The sequence below is a fragment of the Camelus bactrianus genome, chromosome 8 (genome assembly GCF_048773025.1).
Source record: "Camelus bactrianus isolate YW-2024 breed Bactrian camel chromosome 8, ASM4877302v1, whole genome shotgun sequence".
Lineage (NCBI taxonomy): Eukaryota > Metazoa > Chordata > Mammalia > Artiodactyla > Camelidae > Camelus > Camelus bactrianus.
The window spans coordinates 51193612-51214822 of NC_133546.1; the positions used below are offsets into that span (position 1 = coordinate 51193612).

Consider the following 21211-nt stretch of genomic DNA (forward strand, 5'->3'; position numbering starts at 1 on the left):
TTCTCCCCACCTTCCTGATGCCTAGCCTAAGGCACAAGCATTGGCTCTCCTCATCCTATTTCCCCATCATATATTTAGTGCACCAAGGCAAGGATAGACCTAACAGTCTCAGCACCTTCTTTTCCTTCATGTTTTGCTCACCCCTCCTTTCCAGACAGTCACCCAGCTTTGGTTACTTCATGGTCTTTTTTATGTGATATCTCTGTATCTCCTGCCTCTGTCTTCTCACTCGGATTGTCATAACCCCAGAAATGCTCATCTACTGTCTGGTCTTGGCACAACTATCAAGTGACCTCTCTAAACAGTAAATCTGATCCTGCTTATAAACTTTAATTGGCTTCTTTTTCACCAGTGCTTGGGACCAGATAAAGCCTGACCTCAGTCCTCCATCGCAGCTGCATTTTCTTGTATTTACCACACCCACCCTGAGCATGCTCTCCAGACTCACTGTACTCTTCCACTGGTTCCAGCCTCTAAGCTTGTTTTTGTTACCGCCTACCTCCCTCTATTTAGCAGTACATCACTTGTCCTTCAAGACCCACATTTCACATAGTCTGTAAGGACTTCTTTAATAAGACTAGCACATCATTGACTCATTCCTTGGAGAAATGTATAGTGAGTACTACACAGAAGGTACTCTGCCAGGTGCTAGCAGTGTAAACACAAATAAACCATAATGCCATTCCTCACCTAGTTTTAGCTGTGGCCACATGCCTCTATTATAAACATCTTTTCTGTCTTTCTCTCTAGTCTGCAGTCCAAAGCTCAGATTTTTGACTTCATTTTCTTTGTATTCCTAGGATCTAGCACATTAAATAGGCGTTTCTTATTTAAATGACCTTCTCTTTAGTTCTGTATGCTTTTTTTTTCTATTAGTCATTATCATGTTTTATAAATTTGTTAGAAGTTACTTTTTTTAGAAATTAGCATAAATAATCCAGTGTAGTAATAAATATCAGAGTGCTTAGCACTAAGTCACTGTGAAGTTGCTGTACATAAGGTCAAATTGTACAGCTGTATTGTGCATAGGTAGATAAAAATATCACTGTAAGTTATCTTCCTGTAAGGAACTATGGTCCTTAAGCCTTTGTGTGTATCAGAATAACTGGAGGGGCTGATTAGAAATGTCCATCCAGGCCCATGAAAAGATATTTCGCATCATTAAAGATTAAGGAAAAACTGATTAAAACTACAATGAGATACCACCACATATCTGTTGCAATAGCTAAAAGAAAATAGTAACAGTATCAAGTGCTGACAACCATGGGAAGCATCTGGTGCACTTATGCATTGTTGACATAAGTGCAAAATTATACAGCCACTCTGGAAATGGTTTGGCAGTTTTCATAGTTAAACCTTTACCATATGATGCAGCAATCCCACTCCTGGTATCTACTTTAGAGAAGTTAAAATGTATTCACACACACACACACACACACAACCTGTACACTAATATTCATAGAGGCTTTATTCATAATTACCTAAACTGGAAACAACCCAAACATCCTTCATCAGATGATTGGATTAACATTCTGTGGTATATCCATTCAGACTGTGGAATATTATTTAGAAATAAAAAGGACTCAACTACTGATACAACAACTTGGATGAATCTCAGAGGCATCAAACTGGGTGAAAGAAACCAGTCCCTAAAGTTTATATACTGTTTGATTTCATTTATGTAACATTCATGAAGTGACAAAACAGTAGGGATGAAGAACAGATCAGGGGATGCCAGGGTTTGTAAGTGGGGAGGGTTTAATTATAAAGGAATATAACACAAGAGAATTTGGGGGCGGAGCAGGGTAGAGGAACTTCGTTGTATCCTGATTATCGTGATGGTTATACAATTTGAATATATGCTAAAATTCATAGAACTGTACACCGAAAGTGAAAAGTTAATTTTACAGTATGATAATTTTTAGAATAAGATGTTTAAAAGTGCACATCCCTGGGCCTTATCCCCAGGATTTCTAGTTTATTTATACTGTGGACTAGGCTAGATCACAAATGGCACATTCAGATTCAAAGATAATTGAGGATGAGCAACCCAGACTTATTTTAAGATTGCTGTCACTTTAGGTCTCTACTGAACGAATAAAAAAGCAATGCATAGGGGATGAAGGGGTAAGTATAGCTCAGTGGTACAGCTGGTTTCAATTCTCAGCACCTCCGTCAAAAAAAAAAAGTGCATAGAATATGAGCAGGAGTAGAGTCAAAGGAGAAGTGACCCCTGGCACCTCTTGCTTCTTCATAAATACCAAGCTAGTTGAACCCACCTGGTCAGAGTCAGGTGCTGTGTCCTCACCGCAGCTTGCTACCGTATAAGAATATTCTTCACCACAGTTACATATTTCCTGCACTCAACTTCTTACTGTGTCATTGGTGTCATAAGCCAAGTCTTACCCCAACCGAACTTCGACTGAAAAATCTGCATTCATAACAAGCACATCAGGATATTCCAGTGCAAGGGTCCACAGACAGCAGTTTCACCTGAAACAAGCAGCAATCCAGCAGTGAGATTTGTTCAGAACATCTCCAAGCAGTATGTTTTTAGTTTCCTCTGTTAGCTCTGAATGTTCACTCGTGAATATTAGTGAAGAAATGGAGTAGGTAAAATGTTTTTCCTTTCCCTACCTTTGGCCCCTGAAAGAGTTCTATTATATCCTAGCAAAATACTCCACAACAGACTTTATCCCAAGTCATACCGTATTCGTGTGATTGACAGTAACTCATGTCTGAAAAGATGAAAGTTAAGGCAATATGATTCAAATGTAGTTATACAGTGTATGCATAAAATTATTTCTCAGAGGCTGACCACACTGCACAAAAACGAAATAAGAATACTGTCCCCTTGAAACCTGAAGAAGATAATCGTGTGTGTGTGTGTGTGTGTGTGCGCGTGTGTGCGTGTGTGTGCGCGCGCGCACGCGCGCGCATATTTTGTTTGAAAGTCAAAAAAGGCCGAGTTCTAAGTTGTTATTTACATGGCTGGCCACTAGATGGTGGGCTTTGTTAAGACATTCCCTTCCATTTTATATTTGAAGCAGATTTCATGGAGTGTTGTTTTCTTAGATCATTTTCTTAGTTAATTAGTATTAACTTAGAAGTTTAAAATTTTAAGTGACCTTAGAGATAATCAGTGTGACAAAGTCTGTACTAGAACCACAGACCACTGAAATCCCACTCCTTGCTGATGTCATGCCCCTTACCAAAACACTATGGAAAATTCTGTTGCAAAAGAAGCTGTCAAGATGGTTGGTCAGAAAATTATCAGAGCAATAGCAAATAAGCACGGAATGTGATGCCCAAACAGAAGCTTTGACTATCTGAACACTTATATTAATCCACAGTTTTTAATTTGCAGAAACACTTTCTCCATCGTACAGTGGGCCATCAGTGAATTTTAATTTTGTAAGATCTGCTGTAGCACTTAGACAGATTGCAGAGAAGTGGACCAAATCCCACAACAGAGCTCAGACCAGGCCAAAGAACAGACCCCAGACGCGAAGTTAGTATATTCAGGGCAGATGTAAAGCTGAGGAGCAAAAGCAGGTGGCCAGTGCCCTCCCATCAAAGATCAGCAGAACGCAAGTGTAGAGGAAGCACAGTTGGGTTTATTGGCTCATTGACATGAGAAGGAGCGTGTGCCACACAGAACCAGGGGCTTCTCAGTAAGGCTTCTGAGGCAGTGGGTCGGAAACCAAAAGTGTCAAGTCCCCAAGGCAGGTATGGACTTGTCAAAAAATGGACATAGAGAAAAGGTCAGCTCTTGTGTCTGGTATGAGTAAGTGAAGTTTGGGGATGGGAATGATTGCTGGAGGTCTTGTAAGAACTCTGGTCTTTACTCTGAATAAGTTGGAAGCCGCTGAGATTTATGCTTATTTTTAATAGAGTCTTTTTGGAAGGATAGGAGCAGGTAATACTGATTGATTGCAAGAAAAGGACACCTGGGTGAAAGGAACAGTTACTTTTAACTTCTTTCCTTTTGAATTTTGTGTCATGCTCAGGATTACCTATTTTTTAAGATAAATAAAATATAATTTTAATGATTTTGTATAAAACATTATATACTGAGACCTAAGGTAAGATCATAATATTTTTTAAAATAATTTTATGCTCTCTTTGATAAACTCACTCAAGAGAAATGCTAAATAAAATTGCTTTTAAATGCTAAATAACATTCTTTTATGTTTTGTTGTTATCTACTCTAGGTTCAAAAGTCAAGAAATAAGCAAGTACGAGAATTATTTCCAGATGGTTTTAGTATTCATCATGCAGGAATGCTTCGGCAGGATAGAAATTTGGTTGAAAGCTTGTTTTCTAATGGGCATATCAAAGTCCTAGTCTGTACAGCTACGTTAGCCTGGGGTGTCAATCTTCCTGCTCATGCTGTTATTATTAAGGTAAGAGCTTACTTTCCTTTGCACATGGATTTGCGGTATCTTAAAACAAACCTGTGGATTGATTTATTTAGAAAAATATTGTGATTTGGCTACCTCATTGACTTTGAATGTTATTTATAGAAGGTCAAAATTATTTTCTCCAAAAGAATCTAGTTTATATTGTGAAAATTTAACTCTATCACAGATGATGAAAGGATTAGTTAAAGTACACTTTTGAGATCTTATCATATTTGCCTAATTTCAGTATTCAGCTCATCAGGATTATATTTGTGTGTGTTTATGTAAATTTGTATTAACTTTTCCTCATCTAGGGAACACAAATATATGCTGCAAAAAGAGGCTCCTTTGTTGACCTTGGAATTTTAGATGTCATGCAGATATTTGGTCGAGCCGGAAGACCACAATTTGACAAATTTGGGGAAGGAATCATCATCACAACACATGATAAACTCAGCCATTACCTCACTTTGCTCACTCAGCAAAACCCAATTGAGAGTCAGTTTCTGGAAAGCCTTGCAGATAATCTAAATGCAGAGGTAAGATCTAATGAGTAAAAGACTGGAATAGAATCATCAGCTTCAGGCATGGCTGAGGGATTGTGCTGTACACCAGGGGTTGATACAACATTTTAAACTGACTATATCTCAAAAAAAAAAAAAACTAAAATTAAAAAAAAAAAATCATCAGCTTCAGGAAAGACCAAGTAAAATAAAAGTTGAGTTGATTGCTATTTTGTAATATTTAATAATACATTTTATGTCATACACAGTCATGAAACACAGAGGCTGAATGGCAGTATTGTTGGTTAGTTCAGAGCAGTGTAGACTGCAGATGATAACTGATAAGAACTCATTGCTAAAAGACTATAATTTTCAATCATGAGGTTTTGTTTTAGGACGGAAATCTAACCAAAGCTATACAAACTAGGGAAACAGAAGTAGCAGTAGCAACAACTATATTTGTATTGCACTCTTAGACAGTTTATTATGAAGTACTTTTCAAGTTTTTATAAGGTTTATAAAGCTCCTCTCTCTTAGATCGTTTGATTAACTTTGTTATACAAAATGTAATTGAGTTACAATATTATAATTTATTTCATATGTGATGTGTGTTGTGTGTTGAGATTTAAATAGCAGACCCTGGAAGCTTTGGTAACATCTTAACTAGTAAAGAGGATAAACATTCTTAATTTAAGAGTCTGTGTATCAAACATTCAAATGAGGATTTATTGTTTTCATGACTTTTTAAGTTATTGCTCTGTCATCCAACATTTTCCTGCTTCTGTATTCCTTTCTTACTATTAAAGTTGATTCAAATAATTTTTGAAAGTAGGTAGGATGTAAAAAATAGATGAATAAATGAAATATATGTAATGAAATACTATTTTTCAGAAATTTCACTTAGATTCTATTCATGTTATTTACAAGTCTTTTTAGAGGATGAAAAGCACACTCACTATGCAGTTCTTCTGTTAAAGAGCATATGTATAGTCTAAAGGGGGAGAATAAGTTACAAAAACATAGTGCAGCATTGTTGGTAAATAGTAAGTTCTAAAGAAGGATTCGGTAGGAGAAAATACTTTTGGCCCCAGCCTATCAGAAAAGGCTTTCTTCATGAAGGTGGTAAAACTTGATCTGGGTTCAAAAGGTTAGATAATGTTTAGAAGATCTAGTTGGTAGGTAGAAAAAGTCTAGAAAGATGCTGGTTTCTAATACCATAATTCAAGAAAATAAAAAAGATTAGGAAATAAATTTTGACTCCAAAGAAGGTATTATAGCTCAGTTTCCATCCTCATTACCTACTATTATGGCATGGTTTAGATAATTAGGTCTTGAGTCATGGGTCACCAGTATCTATAATGGAATAGTTCATTGTATGAAGATAGTAATAGTAGCAGTGGACTGCGGATGTGCGACCCTCTGGGTTATTTTTGTATATTCTCTCATTCTCTCAATTCTGCTGCTAAGTAGATATTATTGTCCTCAGAGAGATATGTAACTGATCCAAAGATCATTCAGCTACTAATTTTTGAAACTAGTTTTCAAACTCAGGTCTATTTAATCATAAACCTAGTCTTTTCTTTATAGCCTAGATTATTGTTTTATAAAATGTAGTAATTAAAAGGTAAATATATATATATATAAATGCTCTATATTAATACTATTTGCCTTCTTCTAAGACCAGGACTAAATATTTTCCAAAATGGTAGAGATAATTTCTCTGACTTAAATAAAAAGCAAGACTTTTTTATACAGTTATTCTAGAAAATTATATCAAGGAAGAGTACATCTTTGTAACTTAGAATTATTGTCCTTAATAGCTTTTTGTAAGTGATAAAGTAAATCCAAAGTGGTAATGTTATTATGCAGAAGACACAGTTGAGTAAAATACTTCTCTTATCCTCAAGGAACTCTTTTTCTTAGGGACTGACTATAAAATACCATCAGTGAAACTATTTGGTCAAGCCCTGAGAAATTAAAATAAATTGTAGTTCATAGATTCACCTTAAATTCATAAAATACTTATTAGGTTTGTCATTTTCACAAATGTCAACTAACTATAGCTATAATTCCATTTAAGGCCTTAAGTGGCATTTAAATAATGAAACACCTTGAAATTTTTTGCTGTATAGTAAAGTATAGCCACTGCTAAAATTTCTTTATCATGTTTTGTCTACTAGAATAGCTCCCAATTAAAGTAAATTTTCTTCTTAAGGAAACAAACTCCCTTATATTATAGTTGAGCATGAAATTAAATTTGGTAATCTGTGGGAACCAAGTGTGAAATTAGTTTATAAAATGAATGTGTGCTGTGTTCTTAAGGTAATGGATTTTTAAGTCTTTAGACTTCCAAAATCTTTGCAAGACTGTGCAACGGCAGTGACCAACATAAAGGTCATGTTAAATTAGGAATATTGCCTTTCCTGACATCTTTGATAAGATGAATATCAATTCTGACCACTAGTTTAGAAGAACTGGAGAAATTATTATATTAAGTAATCATTTTAATGCAAACATTTTATGAAGCATCTTTGCTGATCGATGCCTAATGGGGCTGACTCCCTAATGCTAATTAATGCCAAAAGGTCACAAATCTCAGCCCTGTATAAAGCTGCTGAATTTTGCACTGAGACAAACACTGAAGTGTGTTTGAGGCTTATTAAAATTTATTCAGCAGACATTACTGAGTACTTATTCTGTGCCAGCCCCCTGTAGTCCATACTTTAAAATATATTAATCTTTCTTTTTTTAATATATTAATCTTTCTATAACTGTACTTACATTCTTTATACAGAGTTTCTCCCATCTCTGCGGGGCACAGTACAAACACCTTGTCCTTGGATTTAAGGCCTCAGCAGTCTAACAACCTTCCCAGTTCTGGCTCTGCTTACTTTCCAGCGCAGGTCTTCTGCTCTGGACAGGCTCTGACTCTATTCACTTCACATAAAAAGTACCAATTTTCCCATTTATAAAATAGGAATAATGTTACTACATTGTTGTGAAAATTTAACAAATACCTGTGCTAAACTGTTACTCAGTACAAGACTGTACCACTTATGTTATCTAATTGTCCCTTTATACTCAGCCCCAATTATGCTGAGTACTTGCACTCAGATTTTAGTGGAATAAATAAATGAATAGTGGCATAAATGGTGTTTTCATGCATTTACTAAAGGGGTTTATATACACACATGTATTTATATAAATATGATTATTATATTTGCTTACTTAGTTTTATATGATTTCAACCAGTTAAAAAAAAAAAACACATACAAATAAACAGTTAAGATAACCTAAATGGCTAAAGTTTTAAATTAGACACAAAGTGATACTTTAAGCCTTACTTCTAGAGTACCAAATTTGGGGTGGGTTTTTTATAAGTTTCACATGTTAGATGTCTTTCTTTAAAAGCATTTTTGAATACGTACTATGTGCCAGGCACTGTAGATGGCAGTTCCATAGATGTCATCTTAATTATTTACATATATCTCATGTATAAGACCAGAAAACTTCTTGAGACCAGAGTTATTTATTGCCATATCCATTGTGCTTTACACAGTGTAGTCTTGTTACTGACTTCCTGTATGATTGTTGAGATGAATGGGTAAATGTGAAAAATACTTGTTTTATAAAAGGCTCCTGTACTAAGTAGCCACTAGGAGACAGCAAATATTTACAAGTAGATTTTTATTTTTGTCACTAGGTGGCATTCAAGGATTAATCTCACAATACGATATACTGTCCTAAATTTGCATTCATCTTTCTGGGTAGTCTGTTCCTTTTTGGTGAACATTTAGAAGACTTGCATTACTTGGTCCAACCTTTGATACCTACTTTCTCTTTTCCTTCATTCTTATCATTATCTGGCAATAGGTAGTTATTTACTATTGTTAATTTACTGAGTCTGACTTTGAAAATAATAGGAAGCTGATTTTATTTTATCCTTTACAGAATTTTCAACTCTTAGGAGTTGTTTGATATTATTTTCAAATATCTGTAAGTCATACGAGAATTAACACAATTTGGCTATCAGACAACAGAATCACAAGTGTCCGATTTTTAAGCATTTCATCAAACTAGTTTCTTTTACTGAAGCAGACTAGAAAATGTTTACCTGTGTTTCTTGTAAATATTTAGGAAATGTTGTAAACTCACTCCTTGGCCAAATTTTAGTTCTATTTCCACAAGTCTTCATGCTGTGGAAAATCTTATAGTCACATTTTAGAAAATGTATATTTACCTGTATTGCAGATGATTTAGTCATTTGTAATTTAATTAATAAATAATAAATAAATTAATGTAAAACTATTTATCTTGTCCAGCTTTATGGAGATGTAATTGACATATGGCATTGTAAGTTAAAGGAATACAGTGTGATGATTTGACATATATATTTGAAATGTTTACTACTGTAAAGTTAGCACATCCTTCACCTCACATAATGACCATTTTGTTGTTGTTGTTATGATAAGAGCATTAAAGCTCTACTCTCATATCAACTTTCAAGTGTACAGTACAGTAGGAATAACTGTAGTAGCCATGCTCTTTATTAAATACCCAGAACTCACTCATATATGTGCCTGAAAGTTTGTGCACTTTAACCAAGATCTCCTTGTTTCCCCCACCTCTCAACTCCTGGCAGCCACCATCCTGTTCTTTGTTTCTGTGAGTTTGATGTTTTTAGAGTCTCTGTATGAGATCACACGATTTGTCTTTCTCTGACTTATTTTAAGATATTGTAATTTTTAAAATAAATAGTCAGATTCTGCCTTATCATTTATTTACTTTTGGGTTTTTTTAATGATTAATATTTAATTACAAATATTTAATGACCAATATAATGATACTTATAAATTGCTATATCTCATTTTCAACTAACTAAAGATAACTAAGCATTTTTGTACTTATTTTACAAAATTATTTATACAGAATTTAAATTATAGTATGAAAATAAAGCAAACATTAAGGTTTATATTTTTGTAATACTTAGTACTAAAATGACAGGATTTTTTTTCCTTTTCTCCTAAAATTTAATAATTTAGGTAGGAAGCATTACTTCTTCTTTGATTAAGGTATTAAGAGGTAAAAATTTTTTTCAGCTACAGGTTCATGAAAAATTACACAGTTACGAAGTTTTGCAACTTGAACAGATTTTTAAATTAAAATGAACACTCTAAATAAAAGCAGAATCACTACCTTTAGGTCTAGTAGTTAAAGAAATGTATTTAAGGAAACTTTTCATTGCAATTCTGTGTTGAGATAATTTTCTAACAATTCCCTTTATTATATAGATTTTATGTGTTGTTGTGTTTTAAAATTATTAACCTTTGATTTCATTAAATTAACACATTATAAAGCTACATTAAAATGTCATTTCAAAAATTATATTTCCTTTCAGAATATAATCTAAAGAATTACCCAGTGTTTATTGTAATTCAGATATATAAATATCTATTTTTCCATAATGTTTTAAATTTACCACCAAAAAATTAAAGTCACCCCGTTCTTATGTGATTTTTAATCATATAATAATAATAATAAATTAGTATATTATTAATACGTAATAATATGTATTATTAATGTATTATGTATTAATATATAATAATCATCATGCATTACTAATATGTATAAATCCCAGTGAAATATGATTTGTTTTATGCAGAAATTGTTGCATTTATCATTGTATTCATATTGTGTATTTACATTAGCTATGTTGCAAATGGGTATCATTAGAGGAAAAAGCTAATGTTACTTAATACCCCTTGTGATTTTGGTAATGACAGTAGACAGCATCACAATAAAGAGGGACAGAATCAGCGATATTATATTGTTTTGATTGGAGTATACTTACATTTAAAATTGTCAGTAATGTCACATGAAATGAACCCAAATTTTAAAAGAAACAAGAAGGAAAAAATTAATAAATTCCAAAAATGTTTTTACTGCTACATAGAATTAAACTCCTTTTAGGGAAAAATAATTAAATGACATAGTAATCAGTAAGATCAGTTTTGGAAGATAGCATTTCTAATGTACTGTTCTCAACTAAATGAGGCAGGACTGATTTTTAATTAATCGGAGAAGTGTCATGTTCAATAATAGTGCTTACCTGTTTTTTTAATATAACATAGTGATGTATTTTAAAAATTTAGCTTTTGAAAAATGGTTCTTGATATAATATTTATATTCAACTTTAATGCATTAGTTTAATTTTTGTTATATTTTTGATTTGCAGATTGCTCTGGGAACAGTTACTAATGTGGAAGAAGCAGTGAAGTGGATAAGTTACACTTACCTGTATGTACGGATGAGAGCAAATCCATTAGTGTATGGCATCAGTCACAAGGCTTATCAGGTAGAAAACTCATTTATTAAAAAAAGTCAGACCTCCTTTTTGATTCTGTAATCCTTTCATGATAGGAGGATAAATATTTACTACTTCGGCCTCATCTGAAAAGAGTTAGGTACCTGATGGAAAAACAAAGAGCTTTAATCTCTTTTAGAAAGTACTAAGGAAAATTAAATTTGTCCCCTGTAATTATTTCACTTTCTTTATATCTCTTTTCCACTGATACTAGTAATCTCCATATTATTATCAGTTTACTATTCAGATAAGTTCCCATTTGATATTACTATTTTGCTCTGATTTTTTAACCTATTTTTTAAACTCTATGTTTTAAATTTAGTTTTTGGAATAAACCAGACATGAGGAAACTTACAGACCACTTTTAATCTAGGCTTATGTTATATACAGTATGTTCCTCTTATCAAGTCCTTCTAAGCTCTTATTCCTAAATTAAGAGATAGCATTAATGAGTTATTATCTTAACCCTTTGGAGGCTGGGACCAGCTCTGCTGTGCACAGACTGAGAATCAGATGCATGTCGTAGCAGTTTTTCCAATGAACTTCACAGTTCTGTGGTCCACATGGCTTACAGATTCTGTGAGATATTGTCTTTTCTTTGGAGCTCTGCTTTATACACTGTAAATGCTTCCTAATTACAGATGAAACCAATTTGTCTAATGAAAATACTGTTTCACCACCATTATATGGATATTCACTAGTGATTGGTCAAAATTAGTAGAGAAGTTGAATTTAACTCAGAATTACAGTTTTCCTTCATTTACTGATAATGTGTATATGTTTGATAACACATTCTGTTATCAAAGCAGTTTCCAATCTTTTTTTTTTCCCTTCATTTTTCATATAAAGATTTGAGCATGAGAAAATTGAAACTTAAGGTTTAGGAGGAAAAAAAGAAGAAAACTACTAGCAGCAACTAGTTTTAAACCTGTTACTTTGGTTGTCAGTTACTGACCTTGTATTTACTTCATTCACTGCCTCAGCATGAAAACGTATGAAGGACTGCTGTTTCAACTGCCTTTCTTCTTCTCAGTTAAAATATGTGCTAATCTTCAAATGAATATTTTCTTTTACAGCCAAATTACTCTAAATTATAAAATGTAGGTTCATCATAACCTGTAACCTTATAAATTTTAAAAAGTATGGCACTAGCTGTTCCCATTACAAATACGGGCTTTGTGACAAAAGTCAATGACACCATGAAAATACTCTAAAGGAGTAAATAATGAAGGAAAATAAAACACAATGTGTATTTTCATGGGCCAAGGCATCTCAAATCTTGAAACAAGATAAGCACATCAGTTGATTTTTTTCCCTTTTTCAGTTTTATTATGTAGAATTATTACAGTTCGACTGCGCAGACACATTATATTGCATGTAAATACATATGTACAGTATACTGCACATTTTTTTAGTTTTCATGTGTGTACTAATTATTGTTTCTAAGAACAGATTAGATCTCTAGCTTCTTAAACGTACATAGTTATCAAAGGAATAAAGCCAACTACAAAATAAAAATCAACAGAATGCGATAATCCAGTCATAAAGGACAGTCAAATGTGCTTACCCATATTCAAGAAATCAGAATAATAATTAGTTCATTTGTGTCCTTATTATTATTGTTATTATTTTTTAGATTCCTCATATAAATGATATCATATGGCATTTTTCTTTCTCTTTCCAGCCCACTTCACTTAGAATGACAGTTGGCTTTTTTTAAGTACTAGGTTAATATCAGAAGTCATTTTTGTGTAATTTTCTAGTATAAAAAAGTACCTTTTTTCCTTCTGAGATACCTAGTTTTACTAACTGTCACAGTTCAAAGAATCTTACCTTTATATTTTTTTAACTTATGTATTTTTATTGCTCAATAAGAATTTATAGCCACAAAACTCATGTGAGCTAAGCCAGATCATGTAGTTTAATACTTTTTAGTGGTTTAGTAATATATGATAAATAAGATGTTTTCATAAGGTGAACCTGATACATACAGTATCTCACTTGTAGAAAATATTTAAGACTTTTTGTATTTGTTAATATGACTTGACTCCATCTTACTTCCCTACAGTTGATTTCCCTTAGCCTCATTTTTCTGATTGGTTCATTTATTTCAGCTATATTTGGTGCATGAATAAGCTGCCACAAAAATCTGTTAGAACAAATAGTAGGAATATTAACTCATTAATTGATTTCTAAAGTATTTTTATATTTCTCCCTCCCCTCTTAAAGGTCATGCATCACTTTATTGCTCTGACCAGACAGTGATCTTCAGGATGTGGGAGGTGTGTGTATAAATATGTGTATATATACATATATTTACACACACATACACCATAGTAACAAGAGTATTTCTTAATATCCTTTATTAAATGTCCTTTCTGCTTAGGAAAATACTGTAATATAATGATTTCTGAACTGTTCAGAAATTCACTGTCAAATTGATATTACTCTTTGCCTCTATTATCATTTTAGACAGAATAGGTTTTCCCATTCAGCAGTTACGGAAACTGCTAGAACACTAAACATGTTTTTGAAAGGATAATTTTTTATTTATTTTTGTATAGCTTTACTTTGACAGAGGAAAGCATTCTGTCATTTCTCTAAATAACTAATAAAATAGGACTATGCTTTGATATTTTTAAATTCCTATTTATTTTAGTGTAATTTTTTTCTTATGTCTCATTTCTAATCCTTATTAATCTTAAGGATTATAAAACCATATAGGAATTTTAGATTCTAAAATATTACTATCTGAAGATAATGTATAGATTCATCATTTTAATTAAGTTTAAATATTTCTTTATTTAATAGAATAAAATATTTTCTAAGTATGCCCTAACTTTTTAAATATGTACTTCTTTTAAAATTCTAATAAAAAATTGTACTAACTGAAAGATCAACAAAAAAGTGTAATTTCCATAAATAGGTATATGTTTGCAAATGATGACTCTGAAGAAATATTCAAGTGTTAATTTTTCTTCCTATAGATTGACCCTACGTTAGCAAAGCATCGAGAACAGCTGGTCATTGAAGTTGGACGGAAACTGGACAAAGCTCGGATGATTCGTTTTGAGGAGCGAACTGGATATTTTTCTTCAACCGATTTGGGTAGAACCGCTAGCCACTACTATATTAAATACAGCACTATTGAGGTATTATACTGAGCAGAACAAATACAATAATATGTTTGTTCTTACATGCAAATACTTTCTAGACTTCAAAATACAGTATTAATGCAAAATAACAAAAGTTACTAATAGAACAAACAGCATTTATTTTATGTGAATTCAACAATATATACTCAGTAAAGATAAGGAAAAAATAGGACTTTAAATATTTAGGACCCACTTGCCACCCTGTTCAATGAGTATATCCCAAGCAGTGGATGCACCTGTACCTAAAACTATTGAGCATATTGGTGAGACCTGTGTAACAAATACCTGAATGGTTTTAAAGTAGGGGGTGATAACTTAGTGATATCCATGAATAAAAAGTTGAAAAATTAATTGCAAGTTATTGGGAACACTAAGAAGAATTGTCAAAACTAGTAAAAAAATTATTAGGTTGCTGAGCTTTCCTATTTGGACAATTTAAGAGATTTTCAAGGGTAATTTTTGCTACGCAGTTGTATCCCTGCTTGTTGCCTTCTAATGTAATCTTCTGTAAGATAGGGTTCCCACTATAATATTTACATTTTAAAGAATACTTCCATGTCTTCATGTGTATTATATAGCCATGTATGTATCTTCACATGTTTTTACCTGGGAAAACTTAACATTGATTACGTATTAGGAGAGGGCTTAAGTTTGGAAAGGGAGATAAGGTAAGATGAATTTTTATCCTTTATTCTCTTTATAGAGAGAAAGTTTGAATTTTTTATGTTCTTTTTTATTTTTGTTCTTAAAATTGTTTTTTAAATGGAAAAGTAGTAGAAATCACTGAAGTGAAATTCCTTCGTAAATAAGAACGCCAAGTCCTGTATGAGACCGAAGTCTTGTACTATTTAACGTGTGCTAATGCCTATATCATGTTTAAGAAAACATTTTCATGTGCTTAGTAGCTTTTCCTCATCTTTCCCCAAGTAAATCTTGAGTTTCTATAACACTTGAGGTTTCTTCAAAGTCTTTTAACATAGATTATCTCACAACTATGATCTAGCAGTTCCTCAACCCAAAACATTTTCCCTAGCCCTCTTTGCCTCCCTCACGACTTGCACCCGCTCATTTTGTCCATTAGGTTGCTCTTCTCATTTGTCCACTTGGTGTGTTGCTGCCCAGCTGCATCATAAGCCTGTTGGCAGCTCTCTTTCAGGAACTCTAGCCTTTCTTCAGCTTTGTCTTTATTCGTTTTTGTTTTATTTTACCAATCTTTTTCTTTCCAGTTCCCTGAATTTCTATATGCCCTCACTAGCAATATTATGATATCTTTGCCAGAATCTTCAGGTTACATGTTTTCAGTTATTCCGCTCTGAATTTTATGTGATATATGATCAGCTTAAAGTTGGTGAATGGTGCAGATTTCCACATGCCCATGCTGAAAATGAGCCAAGACCAGAATGTTACACTAAATATTTTTTTAGATATCCAGTGTAGGTTTCATGAACTGATTTTATTGATCTTTTTCCTTCTAAAGGCCTTCTTTAGCTAATTATGTTTTGGGAATTTTTTTAGTCTTAAATAAATGTGGTAATGTTTGAAGTAATGATTCGGAACAGTATGCCTCTGGTGTTATAACTGCGTATCTAGGGCTCAGGTGTTCTTTTAGAATGTATGATTTGTAGTCACGATTTTTCATTTAAAATATTTTACTGGATCTTCTGTTTTAATCAAATATAACACTTACTTTGGTAGACCTTCAATGAACTCTTTGATGCTCACAAAACAGAAAGTGATATTTTTGCTATCGTCTCCAAAGCTGAAGAATTTGATCAAATCAAGGTAAGTAAGATTACCTGAAGCTCAAATCAAATGCATATAACATATATGCATTTATTTGTTTATGAAAGTTTATAATTAATTGTTATTCCTGATGCAATGGTTATTCCTAAAGCTGTATGACACCTCACGTTTGGAATACCAGTAGTGTTCCTCCATTTATCAACAATGTCCACTATCCTAGATTATGATAGTATGTCATACCGACATCATTCTTTGCTCTCTAGTGCAAGTCAAATATAGTTTAAGCAGGTTTTACAATAATGAAATAATTGGAGAATATAGTATATAGATTTTGGTTTATTTATAATATAATGTTCACAGAAGAAAATATAAAGGACATGCATGATTTGAACTTAGATATGAATATTTCTGTACCTGTATTGTAATTTAATCTTATTAACAGTGAAAACTTTAATACTTTGAATCATAGTACTTCACAGCTTTAAGCTGTGAATATGTTATACCATATAAAAATATATGACTGTAATGAATGCATTTGAAGATAATTCAAGTTTGCCCTAATCCATTTGGGCAGAGGTTTTACTCTGGTCAAATAAGAAATGAAATCTCATCAATTGAAGGATGGTGGGGTCAGAAGATTTAATTCTTGTGGCATATCAAATTTTTATATGTCAATGGCAACTTTAATATTGGTGATGAATAATAAAATGTCATTGTATCAGCCTCAAGGTAGTTTTTTTCTTATATTTTATTAACTTCCTATGAAAAAATTGCTATTATTTTAGTATACAAAAGGAAAATGTTGTTTTATAACAAATGGAAATTTTTAGAAAAGATGCAATGTGGTTTAATTTCAATATGAAAAATTTAAATAAATCAGCTCAAATAATCCTATAAAAAACATTGATTATTCCAGGTCAGAGAAGAGGAAATAGAGGAGTTAGATGCCTTATTAAACAACTTCTGTGAACTCTCAGCCCCTGGAGGTGTAGAGAACAGTTATGGGAAAATAAACATCCTACTTCAAACTTACATCAGCCGAGGAGAGATGGACAGTTTCTCCCTTATATCAGATTCTGCGTACGTTGCACAGGTAGGAATATTACTCCCTTCCTATTTTCTCTTCCTTGTTTACTTTTAGAGATTGAAGAAATTAATTTGTGCTATACTGTGAATTTATAGCATTGTGACATGCTGTCAAATTACCATTTTATTTTAGAACTCGTTCCGTTTAATTTGTACATTTTTATGCCATCTACGCTATTAGATCAGGAACCAGGGGTAGGATGTGCTGGTTGGTTTGGCTTTTTTTGATGTTGCTGTTGTTTACATTTTAGAGTTTAAAAACATCAATATCCAATTCTTTCTGTTTTAAAAGTTCATTTCTTTTTCTTACAAACGGCAATAATACAAGAATAGTTCAAGCAAAATGAAAAGATTGTGGAACCTTTGTAGCTTTCCCCAAATATTAGAAATATAAAGGTTTTTTTTCTTTACTATTAAACAAGGCTTACTAAATATACCTCATACCATGTATTCAGTATGATAAGTCTCTAATAAAAAAAGTAATCTTTCTTTCCTACTATTGATACTTACAAATTGAAGACTGAAAGAAAATAAATCTTTAAATTACAGCTCATTAAATGTATGTTTTTTGATGACCATAGTATAAAATATTATAATATTTAGTTTTTATATTCAAGCCCCCATGTGATGTAAAGTAGATTATTTTTTGCATTTACTTACTTTGGAGATGAGATGTTTCTCTTCTAGTCATGCTTTTAAAAAAATATTTATTTATCGTGAATACCTTTTTCATTATTAAGTAATGTTTCCTCTAAGAAGAAATAAAAACTTAATCTTATTTTAAACATAGAAACTATTCCTTGTTGTATTTTGTGTTTGTGATTTTGTTCAAAGACTTAATATAGAAAAAGTATGTTTGTGTTAATAAATTATTATTAACAGCCATGAATATTCTGGAGTGCTTTGAATAACTGTAAACATGAAATATTTACAAATGTGAGCTAAGATATATTGGTAAACAATTTGAATGAATACAGTAATTTAACCAAATTAACAAGAAACCAGGTGATGATTTCATATACTTTGTAAAGTAAATGTAGATGTGGTGAAAACATTTTTTTTCATTGTGTAACACATTTCTGCCATAGAAAAATTACATAAATTCTCTAAAGCCTAGAACCTCTATAGGAACCATTGTTTCTGAATTTTTGTTTTATCTGTTTTTCTGAAAAATAATATAATATTGTCATCTTATATTAGCTAATGATTTTATATTGAAATAGTTAATGATTTAACCTAAAAGCAAAGCCATACTGGGTTCTGGATGAATAATCTGGCCACATTTCTGCTTGATTCAAGATTATGAAGGTATTATCAAAGACTGATATACAAATTGCTTTATAATATAAAACTTACAGTTTCTTCATTACTGGTATCCAGAAACTCAGTCTCAGAAGTTTGAGGATATATATATGTATCTCAAAGCATCCCTGGTTTTTCTTAAATAGCTATTGGTTTATCATTCTTGAATGCATTAGAGACATTATTGTTGAGTTTGGAGGGTTTTTTTTGTTTGTTTTTTTGTTTTTAAGTTTAAGCCATCAGTAGTTCCACAAGCCTTCTTTCAGCTCTGGAAAATGATACTTGCTTTTGTATTTCTGAAACTTCATTCTTTCAGCCCTTAAGATAAATTCTTAGCTGAGATATTCTGTGATTTTGTAAAGGAGCCTATATTTAGCTTCTACATGTTAGAGGTTTTGATCATTATTCCCGCCCAATTTATATGATTCCAGATTTAAATGTTCTGTTTGTATCTTGTCACATGGGATTTCTCCTTCCGTTTCTTTTAGCTTTTAGGGAACAAGTATAGGTTCCGAAATACAAAAATAGCATACTTTCAAACACAGTTGGGAAATTTAGCCTAGCAGATTTTTAGAAGAGCATCTGGGAATGATGTGGGAAAATCTATTTGACACATGTAACAATCAAAATATTCATTTTATTTTTCATTCTCTGGGCCTAATAAGAGCCATCTTGTCATTTTTAATGAGCGTTAGAACTGTCCTTATACTTCTAAATACCATTTTTGTTCTTAAGTTTCTAATACTGAAACAAAATAGTTGAATTTATCAAAAGATAACACTTTTCATATAAAATGTAAACCCAAAGCCCTTAGCTCTTATGATCATTTTTCACCTCATAATTTCAAGCTGGATCATCTGTTTGCTATTTAAAATCATACTCTTTCCATCTCTTTTTATGATTTTGACCAGATTTAACATTCTTCATTTTCAAATATAGATGTCATTAGATATTTTAAGGTGTCTCTAAGTTCATGATTTAAAAAACAGTCTTCAGTAGACCAATCTGCTGAGTTAATGATAGAAAGGAGACAAAGCAAATGGACTCTACAGAGATGTGAAAAAGGCTTCAGTCATTGTAACTTTTTATGTGTGTATTAATGAATTTTTCTTCAGATCACTGAATTTAGAATCTGGGAGTTAAGTTTGGAGTTGTTTAGACCTGCCTTTCAATAGATACTCTGACACTAATTATCCTGGTCAAATTATTAACCTCACCAAGCTTTAGTATTTTCATCTATAAAATCATAATATCAAGACCAGTCAAATGCAGCTGTTGTAAAATTTAATTAAGATAATATATGTAAAGTAGTGAACACATTGTTTGGTTTAAAAGGGAGCCATTAACATGGGTAGCTGTACTCATTAATATTTTTTTGTCACTTTCTCTCACTAATTTTTGTCTCTGACTGGATCTCAAAGTCTTCCTGATTTCTCTAAGTAGCCTTATAAATTTAATCATTCTACTGTATACCCAAGGGCATCCTCAGCTGTCTCTTCTATTCTGACTGGCCTCAACAGCCTCCTACATACTTTGCATGCCTTTTATTTCTTCCTACTTCATTCCTGTTTAGAGGGTGTAGGGTAGAACTTCCTAAGAACTTGGAAATAAAGCTGCTCTTGGAGAGTTAGACAAAATAGCATCCACATATAAAGGATGTGATTATTTTTGTGTAGTAGTAACAGATAATTAGGGTTATATGAGGACAGATATTTCCCACAACTAAAGGATGCAGCTTGATGTACTTTTGAAACTGAGTCTGAATAATAACTTTATTGACAAATTTAAAACCACATTGGACCTAACCACCAATCCCCTTTTTCATTCTTCAGAATGCAGCTAGAATTGTCCGTGCTCTTTTTGAAATTGCTCTGAGGAAACGTTGGCCTGCCATGACCTACAGGCTCCTGAATCTCAGTAAAGTCATCGACAAGAGGCTTTGGGGTTGGGCTAGCCCTTTGAGACAATTTTCAGTCTTACCACCACACATTCTAACAAGATTAGAAGAAAAAAATCTTACTGTGGATAAGCTGAAAGACATGAGGAAAGATGAAATAGGTAAGACTCTTAGGAAGCAAAAATGTTTTAATATATTATTCTGTGCAAATAAAATATTTCACTAGATATAAAAAATAAGTATTGTGAATTTTCACATTACTAAAGGTAAACTTTTACCATTTTTTGAAATTCCTTTTTCATATATCTAAACTCAAGCAAAAATCCCTCCAAATTGTATGAGGTCACTCAATAGAATTAGCAGTTAAAATGGAATCTAGATTGTCACATCCTTAGGATGACTATTTTACAGATAGAATCTTAGATATAAATGATGAGAATTAGTCAATGAGGCTTATTCTCAAATTATTTCTTAATATTTAGTTCATTTCATAGATTCTTTTATGTACATCGGCAGTATTACAGGAAAAATGTGTATCAACATCAAACTGTACATTTCTTTAGTTTCTAAATGAGCTTCATCATTACACATGTATAGATCTTTAAATACAGTTCCTGGGGGAGAGTATAGCTCATCAGTAGAGTGCGTGCTTAGCATGCACATGGTTCTGGGTTCAATCCCCAGTACCTCCACTAAGAAATAGAATAAAAAATTAATTTAAAAATATATAAAGAAACCTAATTACCCCCCCCAAAAAA

The 21211-nt window shown here is 32.4% G+C and overlaps 1 protein-coding gene across 3 annotated transcripts in view; it reads left to right on the forward strand.

The window, feature by feature from the left end:
• Positions 1-21211, forward strand: part of ASCC3 (activating signal cointegrator 1 complex subunit 3) — a 301513-nt gene that overhangs the window by 178949 nt on the left and 101353 nt on the right. For all 3 annotated transcript variants that reach the window (XM_074368581.1, XM_074368580.1, XM_010965191.3), the window contains exons 15-21: positions 4215-4406; positions 4718-4942; positions 11142-11261; positions 14258-14422; positions 16121-16207; positions 17085-17261; positions 20389-20614. In XM_074368581.1, coding sequence (XP_074224682.1) covers positions 4215-4406; positions 4718-4942; positions 11142-11261; positions 14258-14422; positions 16121-16207; positions 17085-17261; positions 20389-20614 — 1192 coding nt within the window. The remainder of the gene's footprint in view (positions 1-4214; positions 4407-4717; positions 4943-11141; positions 11262-14257; positions 14423-16120; positions 16208-17084; positions 17262-20388; positions 20615-21211) is intronic.